Consider the following 15,000-nt stretch of genomic DNA (forward strand, 5'->3'; position numbering starts at 1 on the left):
GCAGTTCATAAGCAGAAAATGCAATGTTTTGGACAAAAAACTGCTTTACACCTTCATTAAATTACATTGCACTTTAGTTTAGAAATGCAATATTTTGGACATGAAAATATTATTGTACTGCACTGTACTTAAGTATATATATATATATATATATATATATATATATATATATATATATATATATATATATATATATATATATATGTATTTATTATATATTTGTCCCATGACATGGTCCCATGACCATAAGGTCGAGTCCCAAAGACCAATTCTAACACAGGGGCCTATGGAAAAACAGGTAAACAAAGCCTCTCCTGTACTCTGTACACCTGTGCTGGTGTGTGGAGTGAGAGGTGGAGGAGACTGTGCCCCCACACTTACCCGACGGTGTGTGGAGTGAGAGGTGGAGGAGGCTGTGCCCCCACATTTACCCGACGGTGTGTGGAGTGAGAGGTGAAGGAGACTGTGCCCCCACACTTACCCGACGGTGTGTGGAGTGAGAGGTGGAGGAGGCTGTGCCCCCACACTTACCCGACGGTGTGTGGAGTGAGAGGTGGAGGAGGCTGTGGGAGGGTCTGGAGCACCATCAGCAGGGTGTTGAGTTGGGACAGCGCCTCCTCCCTACGGAGGTCCTCCACCTCCACCTCCACCTCCACCGCCACCTCCGAGTCCAGTCTGGGCAGACTCAGCACCGCCTGAGGGAAGGGTGTTAGAGAGACAGAGACACATGGAGCAGGCATTTTAAGACAGTGTACTCGAAGTGCAACTGCTCACTGTCCTTTGAAGTCATGACCTTTTTTTCTGATATGGTTAATTAAAGCACTGAATGCTGTTACATTTACATTTACCATTGCTCACTGCCATTTTAAGAGCATTTCTAATATGGTTAATTTACGGTAAGTATGAGAGTAAAGAGTTAGCCTGAAATGCTAACACAGGACCAGTCTTGCTTGTGTGGAGTAGGACTGAATGGCCTAATATGGTTAGGGCAGGAATAGCGTGGCGTGGCGTTAGCTTGGAGTAGCGCAGTTTGGTGTGCCGTGCTCTACCTGTCGGAGAGTGGCCACTGAGAGGTCCCACTCCTGAGGCTCCGTGGCTGCGTCTGTGACATCATAATGCACAGAGGATGTCACTTCCTTCCACAGGCTCTTGAGGGCCTCGATGGTCTCATAGTGGTAATGGAGCTGGGGAAGGGGGAGAAGACACACACACATACACAGGCAAGCGCGCACACACACACACAGGCACGCGCACACACACACACACACACACACACACACACACACAGACAAACACATACAGGCAGAGAAACCCATCATCAATATCCCAAACACAATTACAAGGGAACAACGATACAAAGGGTCACTGAGGCCTTGTATTCATCTATGAGTACATTTTCTCTCTGTGTGTGTGTGTGTGTGTGCACAAGGTGTGTGGTGTGTGGATCATCCGGCTATTTTTTGAATGGCAAGAAAGGCTGTTTCCTGGTCTTGCCATCTTCTCCCTCTTTTCAGATCAAAATGGACAGATAAAGAGTCCAAACAAGAAAGAAAGAGAGATAAAGAGACAGAAGACAGAAGAGGGAAAGATAGGAGGAGGAGAGAAGATGATGGTGATGCAGAGAGGGACACTCTCCAAAAGACACAGTGCAAATAAAGTGAGGAAAAAGACGTGACACATAGACGGAGGAAGATAAAATGATACAGAACAAATAGACAGAAGAAATAAAGGGACACTCAAAAAGACAGAATAAAAAAAAGTGAGTGAATGGGGGAAAAATATCAATAACAGAATAAGACAGAAGAAAGATACTCTGTAAAGTATGTTTAGATGAACAGATTGATACAAAAAATATATAATAGGTACAGTGAGAATTGTCCTTGAGTGAAAACATAAATGAAAGGGAAGAGAGAGAGAGAGAGAGAGAGAGAGAGAGAGAGAGAGAGAGAGAGAGACTGGTGTTGTCATACAGACAGACTGAGACAGAGACTTGCATATAGAGAGACATAAAGAGATGGAGAGATTGAATGAGGAGGAAGAGGAGCGCAAGATGAGGGATAACTAGATGTACCGCAGAGCGGTACAAAATATGACCGCCGCCCAGTCCAGCACATTTTTTCCACAAAAAGAAATCACGCTGAAAGGCCTATATGATTCTAACTGTCTCACTAAATTGCATTATCCACACTCAATTCTCACTGGTATCTGCTAGACAACAAGTACCAAAACATTATTAGTTCATAGATTTCACATGTAAAATTAATTTTATACAACCCCACCTCCATCTTGCCTGTTCATAATTCTGAGAAATTCTTGATTGTTTGTGTTATGTTTATGTTATGTGTGTGTGTGTGTGTGTGTGTGTGTGTGTGTGTGTGTGTGCGTGCTTGTGTGTGTGCCTGTGCCTGCGTATGTGCCTGTGCATGCAAGCGTACATATGTCTACTGTGTGAGTATGTGTCATACGTATGATTACTGTGAATGTATGTGTGTGTGTGTGTGTGTATCTGTTTGTGCACATGTGTGCACATGAAATGGGTTAACCTACAGGCCAGTTGGTGTATAGTAACATAAATTAATTTATTGTGTGGCCCCCCATGAACGGAATTCCACGAAACTTGGCGTGCATTCAGAGGGTGTCATAATGATCCTACACTTCCAATTTCGTGCAGTTTTGACTATGTTAGGTCACAGATACCTGCGATTACAACACCTCATTTTTACTTTTTTGTGTTTAACTAGGTGGCGCAATACATGAAATGAGTGGTTATGGAATGGGTTGACATGGCCTCTTGAGATCATCATACAAAAAAAAAAAAATGGTCCTCCTAAACCCTACGGTTTTCGAGATATTCACAGAAAACTGTGTCTGCCCTACCCTCCTTTCGGGGGGTCCAGTCCAGCGGGGGGGCAACAGATCAAAACGAAAAACGATGGTTCCATGCTATCCATGTGGGGTTACATGCCCACCAAGTTTCGTGTACTCCGGTCTTTCAGTGTCCCAGGAATCATTGACGGAAATTTGGGCATGCGAAAAAAAAAAAAAAAAAAAATCTGACTAAACCTATATGACCGCCGCTTCGCTGCGCGCCGGTCATAATAACCAGGCTACGCTGGGAGTTCAACACTGAAGTGTTCAGTTCTTATAATAATGAAGAAGAAGAAGAAGAAGAAGCTTTATTTGTATAGCACATTTCATACACAAATGCAGCTCAAAGTGCTTTGCATTTGGAGCATTTAGCACAACAATAGAGAGAAAAGGGGAAAAAAAGATATTTCAGAGATAGATACAACAACACATACAATACAATTAATGCAGTGGAAATAGGAAGACCCTGTACATAGCAGCGATAGAATGTAAAATAATGTGAATAAATAGGTTACAAGATAAAAAGTGATTAGAGTGAGTTAACTTAAAGCTCTCATATACAGGTATGTTTTCAGGTCTTTTTTATATATGTTTACATTATTTGCCTGTTTGATGAATAGAGGCAGGGTGTTCCATAGCTGTGGTGTATAATGGATGAAAACAGCTTCTCAGCTTTGCTTGTGGAACACTTTGGGGCACAATTAAAAGATTAGCATGGAGAGATCTAAGGTTCCTTTGTGGTCAATAATATATTAAAAGCTCAGAGATATATGAAGGTGCTATGCCATTCATTAACAGAACCTTAAAATCAATTAGGAAACAGTGAGCCAAGTGCAGTTCAGCTAACATAGGGCTGATGTGCTCTCTCTTCTTGGTCTTAAAAGTCTAGCAGCAGGACCCCAGCCGTGGCGCAACTGGCTGGTGCACCTGCACCGTACGCCGGCGACCCAGGTTTGATTCCTGCCCCGTGGTTCTTTCCGGATCTCTCCCACTTACTTCCTGTCACTCTTCACTATCCTATCGCATTAAAGGCATAAAAGCCCAAAAAATATACTTAAAAAAAAAGTCTAGCAGCAGAGTTCTGTATGCGTTCCAATTTCTCTATATGCTTTTTTGGGAGACCAGTAAAAACTTCATTGCAGTAGTCTAACCTGTTAGTGATAAAGGCATGGATTAATTTCTCTGCATCTTGTGTTAAAAAAAGCTCAAAGTAGCTCCACACTTCATTGGTAGACTTCCAAGGGCCCTGACATTTAAAACGAGACATTGAGAACTTTGAAAAAGCACTGGTAGTTTATTTACAAGACGATTTACAGACAGTACCTTTAGGAAGTTTACCGTTCCCCGCCATCTTGAATTTAGTCATGATAAGTCGAGCGACGAGTACGAATTAACAGGTATGATAAGGGATCAGATTCAAAAAATAATTCCATGGAAATGCATGGATTCCAGTTGCTTCCAGTAGCAGCAACTACTTATTTCTGGTATCTGATCCCTTATCAGTTCACACTCAGTATTATGTTTCAACACACTTTAGGTCAATATCACACCGAACTTCTCCTTTAACTCTGCATCTAAGATGACACCTATAGGCTTGTTACTTTTGATTTGACTTGGTGTGCAAGGTTCCCAAGATTACTAAGAACGGTGTCTGACTTTGGTCCAACCAAAAGTATCTCGGTTTTATCGTCATTTAGCTTTAAAAAATTGTTTCCACTCCTAAGTGCATGCGAGAAGGGAGCAAAGGCCATCTGGGTTAGTTGGCTCCACAGAAATATATAATTGGATATCGTCTGCATAGCTTTGGAAGTTTACATTATAGTGACATATAATGTTTCCTAACAGAAGCATATATAGGGAAAAAAGCAGAGGACCAAGAGTGCATATGCTGCAACAATTAGCTTCCAGTATAATCAATATAACCAGCAGAGGACCAAGAGTGCATATGCTGCAACAATTAGCTTCCAGTATAACCGGCTACACCAGAAATCATAGCGGCACTCACATTCCAAAAAATTAGATCAGGCATCTAAAGCTATTATTACGCTCTGCGACCTGAACATTTCAATTACGGAGGGAGAAGAGACGGACAGACAGCAGATCGACACTACAGGGGAAAAGATAGCAGATAGAAAAGATGGCGTGATGGACACTACTGGGGAAAAGATGGAGTGATAGACACTACTGGGGAAAAGATGGAGAGATCGACACTACTGGGGAAAAGATGGAGTTATAGACACTACTGGGGAAAAGATGGAGTTATAGACACTACAGGGGAAAAGATGGAGTTATAGACACTACTAGGGAAAAGATGGAGTGATCGACACTACTGGGGAAAAGATGGAGAGATCGACACTACTGGGGAAAACATAGAGATAGAAAAGATGGATGGAGTGATTTTTCTCAGAATGGTGAGTCGGGGGTCATTAACTGGAGCATCTCAGAAAAACAGGAACATTCTGCTGTCCCTTCCCCTCCAGCCCCTCCTCGACTCAGTACCCCCCCCCCCCCCACACACACACACACACACATTACACCTGTGTGGGCGACAACTCTGGCAAGTGAAATGTCAGCCATTATTTCCTCCACCGTTCTGAGTGCACACAGCACACAGGAAAAGCACCGAGCCAAACAGCATTAACAGCAGAGACACCTCCATACTTCTCAGTCTCACCACAAAGCCCAGGGCAGCAATTAGCATTAGCCATTAGAATGTAATGCTGGACTAATGGGGGCATAATTTCCTCCCGAGTTCCAGTAAAGGGGTGAGGAAACACACACACACACACACACACACACACACACACACACACACAAACACACACACAGTGCTGAATAGGGTGTGACCTCACAAGTAGGTTTGTGGTTGACTAGATTGACAGAGAAAGTGTAAGTGTGTGTGTGCGTGTGTCTGTGTGTGTGTGTGTGTGTGTGTGCGCGTACCTGTGTGTGTGTGTGTGTGTGTGTGTGTGTGTGTGTGTGTGGGTGTGTGTGCTTTACAGAGCAGACTGTTCAGGTGAAATGGGACCACTGGGTCAGGATACTGTAATTATCACCTGGGTTGACTGTTATTTTGAAATGACTATGACACATGAGTATGACTCAGTTTTTATAATGATTATAACATATAGGGCTCTATCTTCCGTCCCGGCGCAATTGACTTTGTATACTCGTGCGTTTGTCTTTCCTATTTTGCAGTCAGCGCATATTGGAATTTTCCCTCCACAGGTACATGCCTGTAAATTAGGGAATTCGATTGCGCCCACGGGGGCGGTTCAGCGAAAAGACGGGGCGTGTTCCGGCGCAAACGTTCACTGTTGATATTTTGCAGTTTCAGAAAACAATTCCGCCACAGACCAGGAACTCTGTGGCGAAAATGCAGATGCTATTTTAAGGGCGCATGCATGACCACAGGCCTGCATGAATGAATGCGTTGCACACCAATCTACAGACACCCCCGTGCACAGACAGAAACATTCAAAGCCTTGATAATATTTGTCCATTTCCCGGTTTTGTTTGTGCATTGGTGACCTAAATATTTAGTAGCCTATAAAGTACAACATCTACATGCAATATCTTTACAACAACGCCTAATTACGAGCTATTAATCTGGACAACTTTATAGGCTACAGCCCTATAAAGGCTAAAGTTACTTTTAGTTTTGTTCCAATTTACCGTTGTGTAAGGTTTTAAGCACCATAATTTTGCCTACCTTGTTGTAGCCCATCTGAAATAACTCCAAGCTTTGCTATGTTCCCTCCATCCTTTCGTTATTTTCAAAAAACGTTTTATATCCATGATGGCCTTGAAGTCTTGAGTTAGTGAATTAGCTTAAATCAGCTTTTCATGTGCTGTTAACCAGCAACAGATAGTACAAGAAAGCAGCAAGTATGTTTACAATTTCTGTACAATTTCTGTAGTTGCTGCATCCATTCATTGTTATTCTCTCTCCTGCTCAAATAAATGTTGTGCGTGAATTAAGTTGATGACTTGGCCGCCTGTGCTGCGCAACGCACACTTAGCTCCTCTCATCTATACAATGTAGTTCCCATTTCTGTAAACCATACCTAATTTCAAAGAAAAATATTACCACTCGAGGGAAATCAGTGTGGTGTCCATGTGAAAAAATAGGCATAAATCTAGCGTACACATTTTCACGAATCACTGATGTGTTGATGACATAAATTAGGAAATGTTAGAGGACTTAAGGAGACGTGATGTTGAACTGCATGTAGGCCTGTCACGATAACAAATTTTGCTGGACGATAAATTGTCTCAGAAATTATTGCGATAAGCGATAATATTGTCGTTCTGAGAATTTTCCTCGGGAAGAGGAAGACGGCCCACTTGTTGTGTTTTTTTTCCCCCAACTGGGAAAACTGCAGCGGATGATTGTGTTTTAGATGCATATGCATGTTTGTTGTGTTGCCGCTTTTAATTGCGACTGTTTTCCAACAAATGCGACACACCGACTCGCACGCGTTCAGTGGTTCACCACGGGCATTCGGTTTAAATCCGAAATGCTCCCACACTGCAGCTGTCGCGTTTGGCTTAGAAACAATTCCATCTTTTTTGTCTTTATTAGGCGTAGCCTACTGGAACTCGCAACTAGCTTTCTCTCTGCCTAGTGCCTACCGGTATACTTCTCACGCGGCTTTTTAGCTGCACTCTGTGGTAGGATACGCCAGTAGTCCCGCCTCCCCACACACCATGCGACTGACAAGTGACTGACATGAGGGTTCACTCATCGTTACTCTAAGGACCCGAGAGAGGGAGAGAGAGAGACGAGGAAAACAAACAAGCAAATGGCATTTATCGCGGCCAGAAAAAATATCGAGCTAATTTTAATTATCATGCGATTAATTGATTTATTGAATATCGCGACAGGCCTAACTGCATGCCGATGCCATTTAACCCAAATGCCCCAGCGGCAGCACGGGAGAGAAGAGATTAACTGACGGAAGATATGCATTGTCTATAGAGAGGTAATGTTAGATTACATTGTACATTGCAAATATATAACCATGCATTCATAACCTCGTGATTCAGTGAGAATGATCGATCCCAAAACATCGGAAAGTATGTCTTTGTGACAATTCTGTATTACATTTTGTCAAGATGAAAAATCAATAGCTAACTGTTCCCAACTGAACAGTGATTATAGCGCTGTGAACGCTCCTGGCTGCGCCTGGCAAATACGCCACCATAATAGCAATCAGCTATGGAACAAGCGTGCCTGTTGTTAAAGGGAATGTGAGATGACGCTCTGATTGGTTTATTGCACATTACGCCCAAACCACACCCATGATTAATGTAGCTACTTCAGACCACCCCATTTTAGATTTGCGTCGGGCGCAACAGTCAATAGGGGAGTTCGACTTGCGGCAGATCTGTGCAGATCTGACTTGATGTGATGCATGCTGGGTTGAACACAATGCATACTGGGATGGACGCAATGCATACTGGTTAGAAATTCTGTCCGACTTCTGTCAGCCAGGAAGGGACTTACCACCGTGACACCATGTCACATGGCCTTAAAATATCGCGGGAGTCTTAGCCTGCAGACAGATCTTGCAGTTGCCTTCCACGAGCTGCACGAGCTGAAACACGCCCTCCTGACGTCAGTTCAAAGACGTGATAGGGCCATTTGGGAGGAATTTCCTCATGACGATTATGACTAGAGGCTCATGCTGCTTCCTTATGTTGGAATATGCGAAAATAAACAGAAATCGAAGGGATACATTCTTATACGTGATTTCTGCAACAATGGTAGGCTAGCCTACTGAAAACGTTTGGATATTCTGTTATTTTATGCTGTTGGCTAAATAGATAGACACACATATAGGGAAAACACTTGATATTGAATTTATGTGCTACAATGCAGGCCTGTTAACTGTATGACAACAGTGGTTTATTTAAACTACATCATAAGAATTTATTTCGTCAGTCATCATGCTCATTTTAATGAGTAAGAATGAAAGTTCTGCTGTGTTTATTGCAAACAACATTCCGCGATATCTCCCGCGAGTCACGTCAGGCAGACTGTAGCCTTTCTGTCCGGGATGAGCTGCCCTCTGTTGTAGCTCCTCCCGGCTAGGCTCTGAAGATCACGTTTACGTAGTAAGCCAGACGAAGTCAGACTCAGCCGAAGTCAAACAAGCCTAGTATCCCGCCGGTAAAATAGCATCAGCGCACAAGATCCGCCCACAAAGTCACTTGCGTTTTGCGTGAAGACACTTCCGTTTCAGACCATTAAAATAGGGCCCATAATATTATTCCTGTTTAATCTCTTCTGACTGACTGACTGACTGACTGATTATTGATTAATTAATTGATTGATACATAGATTGATTGATGGGTTGGTTGGTTGGTTGACTGATTGGTTGATGGATGAATGGATAGAAGGATGGATAGATGGATGGATGGATGGATGGATGGATGGATAGATGGATAGAAGGGTGGATGGATGGATGGATGGATGGATGGATGGATGGATGGATGGATATATGGATGGATGGATGGATAGAAGGGCGGATGGATGGATGGATGGATAGAAGGGTGGATGGATATATGGATGGATGGATGGATGGATGGATAGATGGATGGATAGAAGGATGGATGGATAGATGAATAGAAGGGTGGATGGATGGATATATGGATGGATGGATGGATGGATAGAAGGATGGATGGATAGATGAATAGAAGGGTGGATGGATGGATGGATGGATGGATGGATATATGGATGGATGGATGGATGGATGGATATATGGATGGATGGATATATGGATAGATGGATGGATGGATGGATGGATGGATAGAAGTGTGGACGGATAGATGGATGTATGGATGGATGGATTGATTGTTTACTTGGGATGAGTTGTATAAGTTAAAAGTCTCAGCAGCTCGGCATGTGGTGATTATGGCTCTGTCGGCTCTGGTGGCTCTCCCAGTGCTCTATCTCTGCCATGGACAGCCGGCGGTGGTCAGAGAGGTCCTCGACATCTCATCTGCAGAAACACTCTATACTCTCTAATTAAGGACACTGATTGCCTGCTACTCTGTTGATGCAATTTCATTAATGATGATAGCTAAACAAAGTTCAGGGTTGTGTGTGTGTGTTTGTGTGTGTGTGTGTGTACGAGAGAGAAAGTGTATATCTGTGTGTGTGTGTGTGCGTGCGTGTATATGTATGTGTGTCTGTAAGTAGAAGCTGGTGCTGGCAGGTTAGTGAGCAGTATGCTTCATGGCGATCTGTGTGTGTGCGTGTGTGTGTGTGTGTGTGTGTGTGTGTGTGTGTGTGTGTGTGTGTGTGTGTGTGTGTGTGTGAGTCATGGGGGAAGTTGGGAGCTGGGTTTGGCATCTTATTGAGCATGTGTCAGTATTCAGTATTTGTCATGGCAGTCTGTTTTGTGGAATGTTCATCTGGTCGTCTGAGTCCATTGCAAGTCTCAGTCATCTTTGCTGTTTTGTCATCAAAGTCCGTTGCTATGTTCAAGCCATGGGGGTGTTTGTGTATGTGTGTGTGTGTGTGTGTGTGTGTGTGCGTGTGTGTGTGTACCTGTGTGCGTGTGTGTGTGTACCTGTGTATGTGTGTGTGTGTACCTGTGGGTTGATATTGAGGAAGTGGTCCTCCTCTGTGTTGTAGAGTTGGGAAGGAGAGCTGGGTCTCTCTGGAGTGCGGATCCCACGCAGCAGGTCAGATACCAAAGACACACACACAGACACCGCCTCTTTGTGCTGGATCTCCATCTGATACACACACACACACACACACACACACACACACACACAATATATATATATTTCTCTCTCTCTCTCTCTTTCTCTCTCTCTCTCCAAACATAAACACACACACATACACGCAATCTCTCTCTTTCTCTCTCTGGGCCAGATGTACGTGCATTTGCGAACGTAACGTCATCAGCATCATGGACAAACCGCAGATTGCGAATGCTGTCAGACCCAAGTTTCCGTCGTATTTATCAAACTAGTGTAAACTGCGCCTTTCTCTGCCTTTCTCCGCCCATAAACGCAATTTATGAACATCCACAACTGAACGGCTACATACAAGCGCAGTTGAATGAAGTTAACTGATGACAACATTAAAAAGAATCGTTTAGTGATCATGAAATAATACTATACATGATAAGATGTCAACAAGCAGGGAGATAATGAAGATCAGTAGTTTTACTCAAACTACTTGTGCACATAGGCTATGGAAAATTGGTAAAATCTAGGAAGTAGGAAAGTGAATGACAAGAAAGTGAAAGTAAGACATTCACCACCTGCTTTTAATGATGTTTTCTAAACAAAGTTCGGGAGGAGCCTTCGGGTTGATTGACAGCAATTAACTCACCCACTGCCGCCGCAGGGTAGGCCTATTTAAGCCGACCTCCTTTTCCATACGTCACACGCTCCGACGTTCGAGAAATCAACCAGTGTGCGTATCGTTGCTAAGGACAAGACATGGAACTGGAAATCCACGCCTCTTCCAGCGATCTGGAGGACAACTTCGTCCCACCAACACCCGACACCCAGGGCCCTCCGCCGGGCGAAAATAATCCCTTTCGTTCCCCTCGCCGCCAGCGTAGGAAACCCAGGACACAGGGTCGCAGAAGGTGCTCCTCTCCTGCCCCCGTGCGGGGCAGTATTTCCCGCTCAGCAGCCTCAACTCGCGGCAGCACCAGGTCCCAGCGCCAGCAAGGCGACGACTCTACCCACTGGACAGTGGCTCGCATCCGCAGCACTCTTCATTCCCGCGGCATCGCGTTCCGTAGGTCGGATAGGAAGTTCCATCTCCTCCGCCTTCTAACACAGTCGGATAGCCCGGTCTTTTCGCCCTCCCGCTCCCTTACTTTGTTTTCCTCCCCAGACCCGGAAGCAGGCTGCTCTTTCTGGCATCCCGGCGCGGTTCCTTCCGCCGGCCATTCAGCTGGACGAAGCACACACCAACAGCCACCTCGCGAACCGGGCACGCCGACAGAACCTTCCGGCACCACACGCTTCAGAGCGGATCATTCCGCTGCTTCAGCCACAGCCACTGCCACGTCAGCGGCTCAGGCCCATTCCCGCCGACTTTCTTCCCGCTGCATCTCCACCGCATTTCCGGGTCCAACCCCACTTCTCCAGACGGCCCCGGTAGCGACAGCGTCGCTACTCCCCCCACCCCTTCTTTCCCTCCCCCATCCACCTCCCCTAGCCAGGACTCGGTCCAGGGCTGCCCCACCTCCACTCGTTCCGACGGCTGCTCCCTCCCTCCCCCCTTTTCCCCCTCCCCTTTCCATTCCGGGAGCCACGTCTGCACTGCACGCTTCAACTCACCAAGCGTCAGTTAGAAGATTCCCCTCGCTAGCTCCCCATATCTCTAACGAGTTAGCGAGCACCTGGTCTCAGCCGGCACCGATAGTGACAGCGTCACTATTCCCCCCTAACACTCTTTCCTTCCCCGTCCCACCTCCCGCGACCCTGTCCCAGGATGCTCCACTTCCGGTCGCGTCAGCAACCGCTCCCTCCCTCCCCCCTTTTCTCCCTTCCCATTTCTTCCCCGGCTCCGCGCTAGCCCAGCCCGCCGCAGCGGGTCATCATCATCAGCATTCAGCGAGTGCTTCGGACCACGACGTCCCGTTCCGGCTGCAAAACTATTCCCTAGCCACAGCACAGGCCCTGCCACCGCCTCCTCACGCTGCAGCATTCAAACCACCACCCGTCACAGCGTCCACCAGGAACCTCATCTTGTCAGGTGCAGACGTAGACCTCTCTACCATTCTTCCCTCCATTCCCATTCCCTCTCATAACCGGGATCTAGTTTGCGGCGAACTGGGTTTTTCTTTAAAACATTCCAGCCCAGCATCAAAAACCCTGTCATTTCCCGAGTTCACCGTAGCCTTCACTAATTACACGGAAGTCATCTGTTTCGCGTTCCCCAGCCGACGCAAAGAGCTGAACGACTACCTGGCCATCATCGCCGGTCTAGCCGTATCCTACGGGGGAGCCCATTTCTACACCTATCACCGACTGTTTTCAGCTGAATGCACTGCCAGAGTCGGCCTCTGGAATCAAAACCCCTACTGGGGCGCGCTCGATATGGAGCTCCATAACAGCGTCTTTCTAGGACTTAAGCCATCTTGTCCCCTATGCAATAGCCCCAGTCACGGCGCGGCCGAGTGTCCACTTGTCAACCCCGACCATCAACTCCCCAGCACCAGCTCCACAGCCCCCAAATCCTCGTCCTATGTTCCCCGCATCCCCGATGCTACGGCAGGAGAAGCCAGGGAAGAGGACGAGCGTTTCTGGAAAGGTCGAGAAATCTGCCGAAAATTTAACTTCGCTCAGTGTCGCCAATCCTCCTGCCGTTACCTTCACGTCTGCAGCTACTGCGCAGGCGCCCATGCCAAGTCAGTCTGTTCCGCACTAAAGAACATAAATAAAAGTTTAAAAAGTACCTCTCTACTCCAATCATTGTTCCGGCTCTCCATTCAGAACTTCAGTCCAATCCAAATAGGGGATTTTGCGACTATTTGACTTCGGGGTTGACGCATGGGTTCCATCCAGGTGTTTTAGCAAGACCTACAGAGTCTTTCGTTTGTAAAAACCTACAATCTGCCGTCAAAGATCCGGAGGTAGTCACCTCACTCCTAAGCAAAGAGGTTGAATCTGGTTTTATGATCGGTCCGTTCACCAAGCCTCCATTCCCAGTCTACAGGATCAACCCCATAGGCGTAGCTACGCGCAAATACTCAGGGAAAAAGAGACTTATCATCGATCTCTCAGCTCCGCACAATAGTACCACTCCCAGCATTAACAGTCTGATTCCACTAGAAGAGTTCTCGCTGCACTACCACTCCGTCGACAACGCTATCGCGCTGATCAAAAAGGCAGGTAGACGTTGCTGGCTAGCTAAAGCTCAGCCTTCAAAGTCATGCCCATTGATCTCGAATTCTGGCACCTCTTCGGAGTCAAATGGCATAGGAGATACTATTTTGCAGTTCGCCTCACCTTCGGCTGCCGCAGCAGTCCCAAAATTTTTGATACGCTATCAGAAGCCCTGTGCTGTATCCTCCTAAATAACTATAATCTCCCATTTATCGTTCATCTTCTGGACGACTTTCTCGTAGTTATCCCCCATTCCTACCCACCGGCCCTAGGCATTTCTACGCTAGTTGACGTATTCAACAAACTGGGAGTCCCACTCTCAGAAGAGAAGACGTGCGGTCCCTTATCCAGACTCGAATTCCTCGGCATCATTTTAGATACAGAGGAATTCTCTTCATCTCTCCCTAAAGAGAAAAAAGACAGAATCTCTTTACTGTTGAACGAGTTTATAACCTCACCATCTCACACCAAACAAGAAGTTCTCTCGCTTCTAGGCCACCTCAATTTCGCCATGCGAATCATTCCCCAGGGCCGCCCCTTCATCTCGCATCTCCTAAACAGCGCCTCAGCAACCCCATCTCTCGAAGACGTAGTATCTCTAGATGCCCAGTGCCTGGCCGATCTCAAACTCTGGAGGATGATCTTAGAGGAATGGAATGGTCTGTGCATGTTCTACGACGACTGCCAATCATCTCCAGAAGACCTCCAGTTGTACACAGACGCAGCCCCCTCAATAGGCTTCGGAGGCTTTTTCAAAGGGCGCTGGTTTGCATCCCCTTGGCCACTAGAGTTCAGAGAGCTAATAACGGAAAACGAATCGTCAGCCGTGTTCGAACTCTACCCCGTAGTCATTGCAGCCCTACTCTGGGGGAAGGAGTGGACCTCCAAGAGCGTGCTAATCCACAGCGACAACGAAGCCGTAGTGCACGTTATAAATAACTCGCGCTCAAAATCGCCTGCGCTTTCCCCTCTCATTAGGCGTCTAATCTGGATAGCAGCCAGCTACCAGTTCATTATAAGAGCCGCGCACGTCCCCGGTTGCCACAATGAAATTGCTGACTCTCTCTCTCGTCTTAATTTCCAGAGATTCAGAAGCTTGGCTCCAGAGGCGGACCCATACCCTACTCCACTCCCCAGCTTTTCGGAGACCATCTTCCTATAAACCACCCCCTCAGCTATCTTCAGCCCATCACGGCCGACCTAGCCCTCCAAGCCCTCGCACCCAGGACCATGCAGTCCTATTGGACTGCTTGGTCGTGC

General features: G+C 46.2%; 1 protein-coding gene across 1 annotated transcript in view; it reads right to left on the bottom strand.

Annotated features, from left to right (window-relative positions):
- mycbpap (mycbp associated protein) overlaps positions 1-15,000 on the bottom strand; it is a 73,061-nt gene that overhangs the window by 27,049 nt on the left and 31,012 nt on the right. The window contains exons 13-15 of the mRNA XM_076285550.1: positions 10,471-10,617; positions 1,050-1,184; positions 532-695 (exon numbers count right to left, since the gene is read on the bottom strand). Of these exons, the coding sequence (XP_076141665.1) occupies positions 532-695; positions 1,050-1,184; positions 10,471-10,617 (446 nt within the window). The remainder of the gene's footprint in view (positions 1-531; positions 696-1,049; positions 1,185-10,470; positions 10,618-15,000) is intronic.

Source organism: Alosa pseudoharengus, unplaced genomic scaffold, assembly GCF_046254945.1.
Source record: "Alosa pseudoharengus isolate Yale_2024_CS ecotype anadromous, Long Island Sound unplaced genomic scaffold, YU_APseudo_1.1 YU_APseudo_1.1_scf_1, whole genome shotgun sequence".
NCBI lineage: Eukaryota > Metazoa > Chordata > Actinopteri > Clupeiformes > Clupeidae > Alosa > Alosa pseudoharengus.